Raw genomic sequence first — 16,277 nt, 5'->3', positions numbered from 1 at the left:
GTCCCTACTGTGTGTCAAGGCCTCTTTGAAGCAGGCAATGCATTTTATTTATTTCTCACAGCAGCACTAAAGGTTAATTACAAGTGCAAAACATAGCTTTGGTCTTGGGCATTTTTTTAAAGTGTTCAGATTCTTACAACCAGAAAACCCTCTTTCTCAGCTGGACCACATGGTGGGGACGACCATAGGAACCTGGCTTCCCTTCCAGCAGGCCAGGTCTGAGGTTTTCATAAAAGGTACATTTGCGAAGCTAAAGGCTCAGCAGGCACACATTCTACTCCTGGGCTATGAGATTAGAAAAAGCAGTTGGCCTAAGAAAAGCTGAGCAGGTCCCACTGTGGGTAGGCTTCCAGCTGTCTCTCCAAAGTTTGCATTCCCTCTGATTTTGCTTTGCGTCACTTCTCATTTTGGTCTGATCAACACAGATGCCATAAACAATCTTCTCCTCCAGTCTCCATTAAAGACACAGAGCACAACTTTAAGCATGCGTCTGGTTATCTTGAAGACTTCACAACAGCTATAGACAATCTGGCCCATCATTCCAGCGACTATCCAAAACACTGCCTACAAGAGCTAAAGTACTGTGAACGGCACCTGGGCAGTTAAGGCCCCCTGGAAGCTATTTTCCAGTGTCATCTTGCCCGAGTTTCAGGAAGGGTGAATTTGGAGAGTGGCTGGGGCTAACAATGCTCTCCCCTACTGCATTTAAGGGAGAAAGATCCTTTTATTTCCTAAGACACAAAGGACTTTTGAAAATCCATTTACTAGAAAATCCTCATGAGCCACAAAGTTGAGTCTCTGCTTTTTTGGGCATCTTGTACACTGTACACCAGGCAGGGCTGTCTCCTTGACCTGCCCCACGGAGAATGCAACATGAGCAGCTCTGCAAAGAGGCTGGGGCTGGTGCAGCAATAAAGCTGCTGCCAACAGGGAACAGGCACTGGAATCCAGCCCACACGGCAGCACTGCCACTTATGTGTATCTGCTGGGCTGCACATGTTTGCTGGTTTATAAACAAGGTTGAGCTGAAGCAGGAGGATGCCCCATTAAAGTTTCAGATTCAGCCTGCCTCTTGATGCCTTCCAGATGCAGCCAGGTTAACCCTAAGTACTCAAGGGTCAGAGTTCATCTAAGAGCAAGAGCTCTAAGGATCATCGATCCCTCCGTGATGAAGTGCTGCCAGTCAAGGAGGGAGGGAGTGGTGGGAGAAACATTCGCAGGATTTATAAAACAAAGACGACCTTACAGTTCAAGTTCCTGCAAGGGAACCCACGCTAACCACTGCAGATGTGTGGTCTTGGACAAATGAAGCTCCTGGAGCCTCGGTTTGCTTATGTGTGGAAGGGGGACTAATGATTCTTATCTCACATGCTGCGGTGGCCAGGGAGAATGCAACAGAACCCACACAGCTTCTGACCCGTGGCTGCAACTTGAGAAGCAGCTCTACCACTGCTTTCCAGGGGCACAAAGACAACCCAGGGCACATTCACGAAGGAGGGCAACCAAAGCAGCACGGTCTACGTGCAAATGCAAAGGACACTCTGTTCTACCAGAGGAACGTCTTAGAAAGGGAATGCATTTGTAAGACTATTCAAACAGATAAGGGCTTAAAAAATGCTAAGCTTCTCAAAGCAACGTTAAATGTTTCAGCAAACATGACCCAACTTCCCGAGACCACAGGGTGATCCAGCCTTCTACCAGTGTTGATTATAAAGGAATGTGGCTCCAAGACATTCAACTTGGGGTTTAAATTGGCAACTTTCATGAAGCCTTACTTGAGCCTCAAAAACCCCCTCAATTCCCTGCCTGCCCAAATGAAAGTAAAATGGAGAAAACCCGATGGCTGGCTTTGTGCCTTGAGGGAAATGAAGAGTGCCGCCTTTATGAAGCTTTGGATCTGATTTCACTCGGAGGGGGTCTAAGAAATAATGATCATCTTTCCTTACTGCCGAAAACTAAGCAAAACATCCAGATTCTTCTCAGTACTTAAAAGCAATTACCTCTGAAGCCAGGGCAAATATCATTTGCCTGGGATGGCTTTGGAAGTTAAAAGGGCAGTAATAAAATGTAGCTGACAAACTTAGCAAACACAGAAGGAAACACGAAAGGTGTGTTTGAGAGGGTCTTCTGAAAGCTGGTGGAAAATGCATATTATAAAAAAAACTGCAGGGATTTTGAGGTTTTTTTTTAATCCAAATCAACTTCTCTTTTGATTCTGTCTCTTCCCCACAGACGGTGTGAGGTGCCCTTGTGCGACAGGCTGTCAGTCTCCCAGCTCCAGGAAGAGGCACTTGGAGTGGAAAGTTTTAGACAAGTCCAGAGCAGGCACCCAGCTCATCTGAGTAAAGGGCGGTGTGGCTGCCACAGGCGCTCAACTAACGTGCCTGCGAGCTTTGAAGACAATCAGTATGGCAAGTGGTTACGGCGGCTGGTCCTGAGACAAAGCTCCGGTTACCCAATCTTCTCCCCAGGATTGAGATCGAAGGGCTGTAGCTCCTACAATCTCAATTTCTTTTTTTCTTGTCCTCTTCAGTAACTGCACAGCTGCCAGAGGGCTGTCACTTTAATGTAGAGCGATCTTAACAAAGGTTCGAGCTTGCTATGGAAAAATGAGCAGATAAAGCTCCTGCTTGATGTTCGAGGGCACAGCTATGGCTTTTCCTGTAATTGTCACATTCTGGAAAAGACCAGAGTGCTGACTCCACACAGCAGACTGCGCGGCTGCCATGAAAGAGACCAGTTTCTTATTTGCCCTGGATATAAGTGTTTACACATGCTGTGATGTGGGATCCTTGTGGGTACACAAATAATCCCACAATCTTGGAGTCAGAAACAACACTACATTGCTTTAGGGATCTCCTAACCTTCTCAGTTTTCCTCCCAAATATCTGTCTGGCAAATGCACACAAAGAATTCTCCTTTGCAAACCGCTGGTAATTTTATATTCTCTCTTCCCCCTGTTGCTCCAGGTCACACTGCTTGTGTGTCAGGAATGTAAACTACATCTCAAGATGCAAGGGCAAAAAGGGAAAACCTTAATGAAAACCTCAGCTGCTCCCTGCGCAGGGCCAGCAACTCAAGCAACCAGCTGGGGCACTTTTTGCTGTGCATTTTTCTTTCTTGGCTGCTCTGCAATATTTTATATTTTTGCTTTGATGATCTGTGTTGCAGTAAGAAAATCTGCTTGTTTCATACATGGGCTGGGTAACTCCTAAGAATTCAGACATGGAAAGGGTCTTAGAAGGGAGATGGGGTCAGGGGTGCATTCCATTTTGCAAGGTTTCTGGGGACAAAGATCCAAACCTTGCTGTAATCACCATCTCTTTCTGCTTTTAATTCCCCTTCTCAAAGCCAGTCCTTTCCTGCATTGTTCCAACTCAACTTAACTGTAACAAAAGTCCCCTTACTCTTATTTATGAAATACAAAAATTACACATTAATCAAATGAATCACATGTCTAGGTAAATTATAGACTAGAACCACAGTCTAGTCTTACTAAAAAACAGGGAGTCTTTTTTTTTTTTTTTTTAATTTGATGGGCTTGTGTCAAGAATCAAGTCTTGATGTCGGTCTCTGATAAGCTTCTTTCTTGGTAGTGACTTCACGTGCTCATTACAAACAGAATTATTCATGCTGCAGCCTAAATAATCATCCTGAAATCTCACAATGCAGGCGCTGTTAGGAGCTGAGTCATCCCATGCTAGCTATGTAGGGATGCAAGCACGTGTGATGCTTCTAGGCACATGCACGGTCACGCAACACGTTAGAAAGTCACTTTGCTTTGACTCTTCATTTCTGTAGCCCCCTCCTTGGGAGTCTTTGTTAAGACATGCTCAGACCTGACTCCAGGGAGAAACGGCAGCCCAGAGGAACTTGGGGACCATGACTATCGTGGCAAGCAGATGAGCAGCCCAGTCCTGACCTGTCGCGTCAACAACCTGGCTTACTGAGGAATGTCTTGCACATTCTGTGCTCAATAAACAGCTTGCTGGATCCCATGGCATGGCCACCTTTGTCTCCCCAGGGAGCCTGCCACCCACTCCACTGCATTCTCTATTTCAGATGGACCTTGTGTTCTTAAAGGAGCCATGGGTTCTTTGGGCCCCAGTCTCCTCCATGTCACTGGTGCCAGCAGGCTCCCTGGAGCTCTGCCCACCCTGGGCACCATCCAGTGACCCTCTCGGTTCTCAGAGATGCCAGAGATGGGTGCTTTCAGAAAGTGGCCTTGTGGGCCTAATGTTTGCCACTGTGAGACTGGTAGGGGAGCAGGCAATCTGAGGCCAAGCCTACACCAGGAGGTGAGGTAGAGGAAGGGACCCATGCCAGCTCTAGGAAAGCCCAAGGATAATCAGGCAAGAATCTGTTCCCTGAAGGTGGCTGCCTAGACAAGGAAAGCCAAGTCCCCTACTTGAGTGAGCCTTTGGAAAACACACAGATGTGTGTATTGTGGGGAAGACACCGGAAGCCCCAGGATCATGCATGCTTAGAGGCAAGAGGTGATGGGCCAGGCATAGGGGCCTGGCAGAAACTGCAAACCATGTCCTGCTGCTGGCTCTCAGCCAGAAGGCCCCAGAAAGGGGAAGAGCCTTGAGCACCGCCTGGGGCTACGGGGGTGGGCGCATGCACTGCACTGTACCAGGGACTATACTCAGTTCTAATTACTGGGCTGGGGTCTTCTGGGGTGGTAGCTAGGCCCCTCCCCGGGGCAGGGGAGCTCCAGGGAGCATGTGCTTCTAAACATAGGGGGCTTAAGGTGGCAGACCTCTTCTGGTTCCGCCGTGGCTGCTGCCATTTGGCCCTGGAGGGCCAGGTGCCCATAGTCACTGGTCATTTGTGAAGCCAGTCCTCCCAACTCCTCCGGGTTAGTAACCGACTTAGTCATCTGGAAAAAGAAAACAAGCAAGACACAAACACATACACACACACATACAGAGAAAAGCATGAGAACCACGTGTTAATATCATCGGAAGCCAAAGGATGTCATTCACTTTTAAGCTCCCGATGGGGTGAAGGTCAGGGCTTGCACTCGGGACTGGACCCTGGAGAGGGCAGTTCAAGCGGAGCCCATGCTGCATCACAGCAAGAGGCCAGCCAGAGCCCCTGCAGACCTGCAGCACCGCCTGCAGGCATGCAGATTCTGGCCGGGCCAGGCGGGCAGGTGCTTAGCGTTCAGGCCGTGCAGGGTGGAGCCGGGCCCTCGGGTTTAGTTCTGGCAGGTGAGGGTGGCAGCCTAGGGCAGCCCTGCCCTGTGGGGTCACCAGAAGTCCCCTGAGAAACCACCAAGGGGCACAGGCCCTGTGCATGCCACCTCCAGGAGCCCAGGCTGCTGTGGATAACCCACATGGGCTCCAGGCCCCCAGAAGCAGGCACCACCCAGGCAGAAGGACACCCGAGGACAGGGCTGTAAAGGAATTCGTGCATGAGAAATGAGGGAGAAGGCACCACTAAGGGCAACGACTCTGAGAACAAAGCATTGTGGTGAATTTGTGCCCCACAAATGACAAAGCTTCAGCCACAGATCTAGTTAAGAGTGTACCATAAGGGTCAGATTTTACCTCTTTATGGCCAAGACAGTATTTTATAATGTGCCTCAGTTTATTTTACTTAGCTAACATGCTAGTATCTGGTTTTATGCCTCCAATGATCACAACAGTTTTAACCTGTCACCCAGAAAGGCACCCTTGTCCCTTTTTCAGGGCCTGCCCTCCTGCCCCACCTCTTCTCTGGCTCTGGATAACTGTCTCTGCCTGTGGCACTTTGGCACCCTGACTATAAAGAGTTTTAATGGGCCGGCATTGTGGTGCAGCAGGTGAAACCTTCGCCTACAGTGCCAGCATTCCATATGGGCGTCAGTTTGAGTCCTGGATATGCCACTTCCAATCCAGCTCCCTGCTAATGCACCTGGGAAAGCAGCAGAAGATGGCCCACGTGCTTGGGCCCCTGCACCTACATGGGAGACCTGGATGGAGTTCTTGGCTCCTGGCTATGACCTGGTCCTGCTCTGCCTATTTGAGGAATGAACCAGTGGATGGAAGATCTTTCTCTCTCTCTCTCTCTCTCTCTCTCTCTCTAACTCTGCCTTTCAAATAAATAAATCTTTTAAAAAGTATTTTTAAAAAGCTCTTCAAAATGACCCCACTTCCACTGAGGTGGGACGGGAGCGACTGTTTCTCCCCTTCCTTTGCTCACCCAACTTCATGTTCCATAGAAGGCATATTTTTAGGAAACCCTGAGGGCTTCAGGCCCAGGTGTGGATTCCAAGGAATGTATATGGAACCCCAAGAGAGTAAGGTGGTCTCATGGGCTGCTCCACCTGTTCCCTACCGACAGGAGCACAAAGCTGCTGGGCATGACCTGGTGAGGTGCAACAAGCTCTTTCCCATCCAAGGAACCAGCCCAACTATCTCAGGAATAGCCATGTAACCTGAGACTGGGCCTCTTAGGATCTTGGATATCAAGGGTCTCAGCAGGAGAGCTGGGAGCCTGGCCCAGGAGATACTCCAGAAACATAGGAGACCACTCGGGAACATTTGCATCCACGGCTATGACTGCTCCCTGCTCATCAGGCATCGGGCACAATGTGGCTGCCCGAGTAGACCTAAGGCCTGCTTTCCAACAAGGACGAGCTTGGTCCTCTTTCCAGTACACCAAGATGGGTTCCCCTTTCACCTCCCTCCCCAGCCTGGTTTCTTTAAACAGCAGGAAGCCCGGCACAATCACAACTGTGTCTCCTCTGAATGAACCCATCAGCCAGGGACGCCTTCATGGTCCAAGCTCAACCTCTAGTGGACACACGGTTACATGACGGCAAAGCCATCTAGAGCACATGTCGGGTGGGGCTTGTTCTGGTCCCCCAGCTGGGAAGGCCACCTGATCTCTCCACTCAGGTTTATCTGGCAGGCATCAAAGAGGCATCTTCTGAAATTTTATCCCGTGGCATTTGAGCCTTCAAAAGTTCAGGGGAACTTACTGTGAACATCTATTATTCTGTGAGGATGCCATCTGTCATATCTGAATCATGTTTTAATAAATCAAGAAAGCATTCAGTGTCTCTCAAGGCCCTTTTTCTATAAGGACCCATACAATACAGTTCTGGTTGCATTGCATTTTAGCAACAAAACAGCCCTCCCAAAGTGACAAGCTCTGTGCTGGATAATCTCTGTTCTGTTTGGTTTTGTCTGAAAACATCTTCTTTTGATGAGAGTTTTAATAAAGCCCCTCAAGTCCTCTGAGAGGTGAAGAGGACCCTATCCCCAGCCCCCAACTCCAGTTTCCCTGTCATAGCCCCTTCTGGAGAGAGAGAGAGAGAGAGAGACAGACAGACAGACAGACACAGAGATCTTTCATCTGCCAGTTCACTCCTCAAATGGCTGTAACAGCTGGGGCTGGACCAGGCCAAAGCTAGGAACCAGGAGCTTCATCTAGGTCTCCCACATGGGTAGCAGTGGCTTGAGAACTCAGACCATCTTTCACTGCCTTTCCAGGCACACCAGCGGGGAGCTGGATAGGAAACAGAGCACCTGAGACTTGAACTGGCGCCCATATGGATGCCAACATTGCAGGCAATAGCTTAAACCATTACGCCACAACGGTGGCCTCTGTTCTCTCACTTTCTCTCCTTCCTTTGTTCACCCATCTTCACGCCCAGGTCTCAGTCATCTTTAATTCCCTCTCACAACTTTTTCAGGAGATGCAAACTCCAGCAAACTAAGCTTCGAGACCACAGGCAGAAGCTGTGACCAGAGATGGAGGACAGAAGCTGGAACTGGGAGGCCCTGGGAACAAGGACAAGTCTTTCTCCCCTGCACGGATCCCAGGCTTGAAGACGTGGGGGCGGTGGTGCATAAAGGGGGTGACCAGCAGCGGGAGGGGAGCTTTTGCTTCTTACCATTTCCTGAGCCGTCACTGCAATGGCTTTGGAGTATTTGACCACAGTTGTCTGATAGTCGACAAATGTTCCCTTTGGTTCGGGAGGAGTGCCTTCGTCAAGCTGTTGGAAAGAGAAAAAGAACCAAAAATCAGAAGCTGCCTTTCCAAGCATGAACTGTATTTACAGAATTAGGAACCTCAAAGAACGAGAGGCCCAAAGGCAAAAGAACCTTTCAACGCCTGCAGTAAGGACTGCGACAGAGGATCAGGCTGGGGCTACACAGCCTGGGACACAACTTTCCCTGAACCATCAACACAGACTCTACGCTAGTCTGTTTCTTCAGCAGGCATTTGGATGCTGCTGAAGACCCCCATCATGGGATGGGGCCCTGCTATGAAGTGAGGACTGTGCTGTGGACACGCTCCATCAGTGCAGACTGGGCACCTGCTGGGTGTCGGGCAGTACAGTGTGCCAGGACCAGTCCAGGAGAAGCAACATTATGGCCAACCTGGGGGAGTGCGGGAGCAAGGGGGTGCTTGGAACACTTAGCCACAGGCCCCCACCACAGTCCTTTAACCAGTTTGGAGAAAATGTGAAAAACACAGTGGTGAGTTCTTCAGGATTTCAAACTTATTTAGCTGAAAGATTTTCTTTTATTCTGAGATGATAACTCCTCCCTCCTACTTTCTTTGATATTAATGTGCCCTTTATTTCATGATATAGTAGGGGTACAGGACATAGGGTTTTGTTCATTTTATCTCTTTAATTTTTTTCCTTGGACCACAAGGAAAAAAAAATAAGGCCCAGATGAAAACAAATATGACTGCAACATGAAATCCCAAGACGCTGGGTAAAGGGGGAATGAGGAAGAGGTGACGGTGATGCCCTGGACTTCTGGTCGGGCAGGTGAGGGTGAAAGCCAGCAGTGGAAGTCCAACTGCACACTCCACGGAACAACCAAGGAAGAGAAACCCTTCATCCAGGCCTCTGTGGCTTGTGTCCTCAGCAGTTCCTGATTATTGCTATCACACAATACCACACTTTGTCCCCAGCCCTTCCAGAAAGATCCAGTGTGTTCTGGACTGAGTGAGCAGCAGTTACACCATGGACATCAGATGGGACAAGAGCTACTTTCCTTTTTTTTTTTTTTTTTTTTAAGATTTATTCATTTGAAAGTCAGATTTACAGAGTAGAAGAGACAGACACAGAGGAGGAGAGAGGGAGAGGGAGGGAAGGAGGGAGGGAGGGAGGGAGAGATAGAGAGAGAGAGAGATCTCCCATCTGCTGTTCTACTCTCCAAATGGCCACAACGACAGGGGCTGGGCTAGGCCAAAGGCAGGAGGCAGGAGTTTCCTCCAGGTCTCCCGAGGGTGAAGCACTTGGTCTATCTTTCACTGATTTCCTAGGCACACAGCAGGGACTTGGACCAGAAGTGGAACAGCCGGGTCTCAACAGGGATGCTGGTGTTGCAGGTGGCAGCTTTACCTGCTACGCCACAACACCGGACCAAGAGCTGCTTTCCTTGACTATAGCCCATCACAGTCCTTAAGGCTCAGGACCATCAACCAAAAACTTCAGGACCTGACTTTCATTTTCCAGGAATTTATGGACTATTTCCCTATCATTAGAGTGATTTGGAAAAATACGTTCTCCAAAGAACACAAAGATTACCAGTAGAGTTTCAAATCTCTGTTCTTTAGTGTCTGTGGTAGACACATGACTTCTTTTCTTTTTTTATTTTTCTTTTTTATTTTTTTGACAGGCAGAGAGGACAGTGAGAGAGACAGACAGAGAGAAAGGTCTTCCTTTTTCTGTGGTTCACCCCCCAAGTGGTTGCTACGGCCAGTGCATTGCGGCCAGCACGCTGCACCCGATCTGAAGCCAGCAGCCAGGTGCTTCCTCCTGGTCTCCCATGCGGGTGCAGGGCCCAAGGACCTGGGCCATCCTCCACTGCCTTCCTGGGCCACAGCAGAGAGCTGGACTGGAAGAGGAGCAACCGGGACAGAATCCGGTGCCCCAACCGGGACTAGAACCTGGGGTGCCGGCGCAGCAGGTGGAGGATTAGCCTAGTGAGCCACAGTGCCGGCCACATGGCTTATTTTCAAAGCTCTGTTGTTCTGAAGTCCCCCAAACAAATCCACCGGGACTTACCCAAGGGCCTTGAGAAAAGGGGAAAATCATTCATTTTATGCCAAACTATCCACATTTGGAGCCTAAGAAGCCCACAGCCTAAATTAAGGGATGCTTTGACAAAGTGGAGCCTGGGCTGTCTAACAGGAGGCCAGGGCATTCCAGCTCCAGCTTGTTCCTTCATTAGTCTGATGATAACTACATGATGAGAAAGGAGAATTATTCTAATTAGTTTCAAGACCTCCTTTCTTCATGGAGATCTGAACAAGCAGTCTTCTCCAAATCAGCAATTAAAAGCCACTTACTAACTCCCAAAACCACATTAACACACTCATAATCTGACAGTGGACAGTTCCAAATACAGATGACGTCTATCATTCTCGGCTACACTATCAGGAGGCAGTAATTAGATGTCAATGATCGATGGTTCATTCTAAAGACTGTCAAGCTGATGTGACTGGGGACAGACGTCTCGGGGGAAGAGCAGGAGACAAGGAGATGGAACTGTGTGCAGTCTCATCTGCCTACTGACCCATCTCGACAACGGTTACTGGGTGGCGGGCAGTACTCATGCTATCCTCTACGTCTACTCCTGCCAGAGTTCACTAAGGGCTTCTATCCACTCTCTCTCAGTGGCTTCTGTGTTTGGCTCGCTACCAGAACCATGAGTATACTTAGCAAGTACTGAGATTTTTAGGCTCCATTCCAGGGAGCTTCTGACCAAGCAGGTCAGGCGTAGAAGGCCAGGACTCTGCATTCTAAAAGCTTCCCACGATTCCCAAGGCCAGCACTTGGGATTTCCTGCATTACTTCATTACAATAAGTCTATGAAGTAGACAGGAGAGATAAATAATCACGTCCATTTTACAAACTAGGAAACCAATGATATCAAATACGGCTCCATTATTCCTGCATGCACAACCAGAAGGAGGTTGGCAAGTGGCTTCTAAGAGCAATGGCTCATCAAGAATGAGCGACGCACTGGACATGTGAGTGGACATCTGTACGCTGACTGGAATGCCCAGGGCAAGGAGAGCCCTGCTGGGATGGGCCTTGGCTGCCGGTCAGCGCCTGAGAGTGGGGAGCAGATGGGCAGCAGTGGAGGAGTCTGGGAGCTCACGCCTACCTTGCTCATGGCTTCTGCGATGGCGTCCACCATGCCTCCTACCAGCCCCACTTCACTGGCAGCTTCATTCAGCGTCACCATGATGTCGTCCACGGCTTCCTTCATCAGCTGGGCGGCCTCTGTGATGGCGTCGTGGGTGTGCTGTGCCTAAGGCGGGGATATTGTGAAACACTTCCTCGGGCAGGAAGAAATGGTGCCCAGTCTTTCGAGAACTGTTTTGCTGAAGAACAAACTTAAAAAGCCGAGTGCAACACTATCTCCATGACAGAACACAGCAACAACAGTTTCCCCTTTCCCTGATTTTGTTTGAACATTTGATTGCAACAAATAAAAATCAGAAAACAAGACCCCTTTTTACAATGGAGAGGAAAAATAAAACTTTAATATCAAAGAGTGTCTTTTTTTTTTTTTTGGACAGGCAGAGCTGGACAGTGAGAGAGAGAGAGAGACAGAGAGAAAGGTCTTCCTTCCGTTGGGCCAGCCCCCAAATGGCTGCTATGGCCAGCGCGCTGTGCTGATCCGAAGCCAGGAGCCAGGTGCTTCCTCCTGGTCTCCCATGCGGGTGCAGGGCCCAAGGACTTGGGCCATCCTCCACTGCACTCCCAGGCCACCGCAGAGAGCTGGACTGGAAGAGGGGCAACCGGGACAGAACCGTTGCCCCAACCAGGACTAGAACCCGGTGTGCCGGTGCCGCAGGTGGAGGCCAAAGAGTGTCTTATGACATGACTAACATATTTTACCACGTTCAGGTAGTGGGAACAGAATGCCACAGGTTCTTAAATACAACACTTGACACATTTAATGAAAAAACCCATTAATGTTATCTTTAAAGACCCCTTCTCATAAAGATAAAATGTATTCTAACAAATGTAGATCTCTTCAGAGTTGCCCAGTAAGGTGTAATTCCGTGCCTGTAAATGGATGGGATTATGAGAATGTGAGCACACACAAGAGAAATCAACTTGCAGAAGAACCCAAAGTCTCTTCAACTATGCAAAAAATGGTCTTATTTGAGGCTGGAGAAATAGGAGAATAAGGAAAATTCCTCAAGGGCAAACGCTCTAGGCAAAGCCCCTGCAGCCCACATGTTCCTTTAACTGTACCTTAGAGATGTGTTTTAAGAACAGCAAGTGGGGCTGGCATCGTGGCACAGAGGGTTACACTACTACCTGTGATGCCAGCATCCCATATGGGTACTGGGTCAAGTCCCAGCTGCTCTGCTTCTGATCCAGCTCCCTGCTAAAGCACTGGGAAGATGGCCCAAGTCTCTGGGTCCCTGCTACCCATGTGGGAGACACGGAAGGAGCTGCAGGCTCCTGGCTTCAGCCTGGCCCAGTCCAGCTCTTAGGATCATTTGAGAAATAAATCAGTAGATGGAAGATCTCTCTCTGTCACTCCATTTCTCTCTTGCTTTGCCTTTCAAATAAATTAAATATATCTTAGGAAAGAAGAACTGTAGGTGTTTCACACATGCGTGATGCACTGAGCAGGGGCTGTGTAAATGAATGGAAAAAATGATGGCAAAACCCTAGTGCTGAGCTCCCTGAGATACCTCCAGCAGCAGTAAGACAAAGAGCCACGGGGTGGTCAGACAAATTTGGGATCTAGTTCTTTTTTTGTTTTGTTTCTAAGATTTATTTATTTATTTGAAAGTCAGAGTTACAGGGTTGAGGGGAAGAGAGAGAGAGAGAGAGACAGATCTTCCACCTGCTGGTTCACTACTCAGATGGCTCCAATGGCCAAGGCTAGGCCAGGCTGAAGCCAGAAGCCTCATCTGGGTCTCCCACGTTGGGGGCAGTGGCCAAGGTACTTGGGCCATCTTCTCCTGCTTTTCACAGGCCACCATCAGGGAGCTGGATTGAAAGTAAAGCAGTTGGGATATGAACTGGCATCTAGATGGAATGCAAGTGTCACAGGTAGAGGCTTTACCTACTATGCCACAGCCCCTGGATTCCAGGTCTGGTCCCACCACTAACTACATAAGTGGTCCTGGACTTGGCTTCCTCCCAAGTGAAATGGAATAATTTTTAACAATGCTCTGAGGTGAAATTCTGAGCTGAAGAAATGGGTGCAGGTGCCTTCTTTTAATAAAGGCCGTCTGGAAGGTGGCTGTCCCTTGCCCTGTACATGTGACCTAATGACAGGTGGTTCACAGCACCCAGGTGTCAGGTCTGCCCACAGAGTGGTTAGCACAGCCTTGGCCCCCTGGGAGGAGACACTGCATCTTTACTTTGGTAGATAAGAGAGCCGGGGAAGTCACTGGGAAATGGTAATTAACTTCTTAAGGTGATTTATTTATTTGAAAGAAAGAGTAACAGAGATATGGGGAGAAAGAGAAAGAGAGAAGGGGAGAGAGGGAGGGAGAGAAAGAAGGAAGGAAGGAGGAGGGAAAGAGAGAGAGAGAAAGAGAGAAGGGGGAGAATTGATCTTCCATATGCTGGTTTACTCTCTATATGTCCTTAACAGCTGGGGCTGGGCCAGGCTGAAGCCAGGAACTCCATCCAGATCTCCCACGTGGGTAGCAGGGACCCAAGTACTGGGGCCATTTTCTGTTGCCTCCCAGGTGCATTAGCATGGAGCTGACTGAGCGCAGAGCAGCCGGGATTTGAAGCAGGCCCCCTGATACCGGATGTGGGCATTCCAAGTGTTGGCTTATAAGCTGCACCATAAGGCCTGACCCATGAGTGATTCTTTACATAAAAGAGAATTCCAAGAAGAGGCTGTGCGAGTCAGAGGAGCTGGCCCTTTCTGAATTGAAAAGCCATGGGAAGTAGGAAGAGTTCCTTAAATACAGGATCTGATGAGACGTGAAAAGTGTTGGTGATGGGTGTTTATCCTGGAGGCAGCTCTGTCAGGATTGCATGGATCTGTGTCTTCCAGATGCAATGAAGCAAACTGGTCATTAAGCTTGATGGCTGATCTCACAGCACAGAGGGCAGAAGACACAAGGTGCGCACTGCTTCCTTCTGATGACAGACACCTGCAAGGTGTTCTCTCCTACACATGACCTCAAGGGAGGGCATGCCACTCAAATACATCCTCTCTGCAGAGGTGAAATGGAAGGTGTGGTTCCCCAGGTCTGGCGACACCGACAAGCCAGCCATCCCACATCATGCTAAAACGAGGCACATGTTTTAGGGGGAGACGAGTGCGACGTGCCAAGGATCTGTTCTTTTACACGGGCTCAGGAAAGCATTGGAAGCCAATTTTGGGGGCACAAAACTGCTCTGTGAACTGCTTGGGAAATTTTAAGGATATCTGCCGTGTACTGGGTCACTGAAACTTACAAAAGCATACCCCTTGGGGCCAGCGCTATGGCACAGCGGGTTAACGCCCTGGCCTGAAGCACCGGCATCCATATGGGTGCCGGTTTGAGACCCGGATGCTCCACTTCCGATCCAGCTCTCTGCTATGGCCTGGGAAAGCAGCAGAAGATGGCCCAAGTCCTTGGGCCCCTGCACCTGTGTGGGAGACCAGGAAGAAGTTCCTGGCTCTGGATTGGCGCAGCTCCGGCAGTTGCAGCCAATTAGGGAGTGAACCATCGGACAGAAGACCTCTCTCTCTGACTCTCCTCTCTCTGTGTAATTCTGACTTTTGAATAAATAAATAAATCTTAAAAAAAAAAAAAAGCATACCCTTGCTGTTGCCTATCCAGGTCTAGAGGAATTCTCTAGAAGGCCTGCTCTCCTGCACACATTTCAGGTTTACAGACTCCTACAGGATTCTTCTACAAAGCTGCTTCCCATTGCTCAGGCCTCATCCAAGCCTTTTCTTCTTAGCTTCAAGTTCCAGCTTTAACAGAAGCATCCCGAATCCTGCACACCTGCTACCTGAGCACTACGGCTTCAGAAACCCACAGACACAGTGGAACCTCAATGAAGGCATATTTAAATAACCAAGAGCAGTCTACCAAGTGGAGACGGCAGGCTCAACCACCAGGTTCTTTTTGATTCTGGAGGGGTTCCTTGTTCCCGGTGCAAATGGCACAACACACGAGAACAATCAGATTCCGTTCATTCTGGACACATCTCAAGTCTGCCACCCAGGAGGCCGTGTTTCTTTATTACAGGGCTACAGCCACACAGCCCAGGTGGCAGGCACAGATGTCACAGGAAGATGGAAAAGGCTATGGGCAGTGGTGGGGTGGGGGACAGGGGGATGGGGGCAGAGGTTTCAGTTTTAGTGAAGGGGAAAGCCCATCCACATTTAGAAATGCCCAACAGTGGAGAGACAGGGCTGGGGGTTTTGCTCCAGTGGCACAGACAGAAGGTGTTGGAATCCAGCAAGGATGCTGAAGGTAAGCAGGTGCATCAGGCCAAGTGCAGGACAGAGTTCAAGGTGTGAGGCAGAGATCACACACCAAGCGCCTTTACCATGAGCCTCAGGCCCTGGGGCTGCTGCTCCTCTCTTTCTTCTTCTTCTTCTTCTTCTTTTTTTTTTTTTTTTTAAAGAAAACCATCCATGACATCAGCTGTATTACCTCATTTCCTCTCTTCAGTTATGCTAGGGAGTCCCTCCTAATTAACCCCAGTGTCCAGGTAAGAAAACAGAAAGATGAAGCAATCCAGCAAGAGGCAGAGCTGGAATCTGGAACTAATTATGTCTGACCCCAAAAGCTGGTGCTATGTTTCTCCAAATAAAAGCTACGGATAAACTACCTAAAATTTTAATCTCATGACCTCCACCAACAGGGATATACAACACCTAACACCCAGCACATAAAGCCTAGCGAACAGATGCCCACAGAGTAGCAGCCAAGGTGAGTAAGTCCGTGCTTCGGGACTCTCAGGAAAGGATGCATAGAAGCAAACCTGAAGCATCGCAGGCATCTCTGGGGACAAGCCCGCCAGTGTCTGCAGTGAGGCCTCAGGTTGAACGATCCCAGAGAGGCAACAGGAGTGATCACGTATCACATCTCCCCTGCATCAGCCCGGGTTTCTTGTCATTCACTACACACCGTTTCACATGGGCTGCAAACCACTCCAGATGTCCTCACAAAGCTTTTGGGGCAGACAATGTCTGCTCCCAGAGATGAGGTGCCCTGGGAGCTCTGAACCTCCATGCAGATATGCTAACATCCTACAATCAAGACAACTCCCACTTCCAACTCTCACACTGGTGCTGAGCCCCTCTCTGAGAGGGAGGAAACAG

The 16,277-nt window shown here is 49.2% G+C and overlaps 1 protein-coding gene across 43 annotated transcripts in view; it reads right to left on the bottom strand.

Annotated features, from left to right (window-relative positions):
• TLN2 (talin 2) overlaps window positions 1-16,277 on the bottom strand; it is a 479,276-nt gene that overhangs the window by 51,949 nt on the left and 411,050 nt on the right. For 41 of the 43 annotated variants that reach the window (XM_070054308.2, XM_089310520.1, XM_070054305.2 and 38 more), the window contains 3 exons: window positions 11,127-11,273; window positions 7,889-7,990; window positions 4,763-4,882 (listed from right to left, as the gene is read on the bottom strand). In XM_070054308.2, coding sequence (XP_069910409.2) covers window positions 4,763-4,882; window positions 7,889-7,990; window positions 11,127-11,273 — 369 coding nt within the window. The remainder of the gene's footprint in view (window positions 1-4,762; window positions 4,883-7,888; window positions 7,991-11,126; window positions 11,274-16,277) is intronic. The other 2 variants (XM_070054331.2, XM_070054332.2) reach the window with 1 other exon arrangement.

The sequence above is a fragment of the Oryctolagus cuniculus genome, chromosome 12 (assembly GCF_051225735.1).
Source record: "Oryctolagus cuniculus isolate XC-2025 breed Fujian yellow rabbit chromosome 12, ASM5122573v1, whole genome shotgun sequence".
NCBI lineage: Eukaryota > Metazoa > Chordata > Mammalia > Lagomorpha > Leporidae > Oryctolagus > Oryctolagus cuniculus.
The sequence above is the reverse complement of the archived record's forward strand: the minus strand, read 5'-3'. Positions and strand labels throughout refer to the sequence as shown.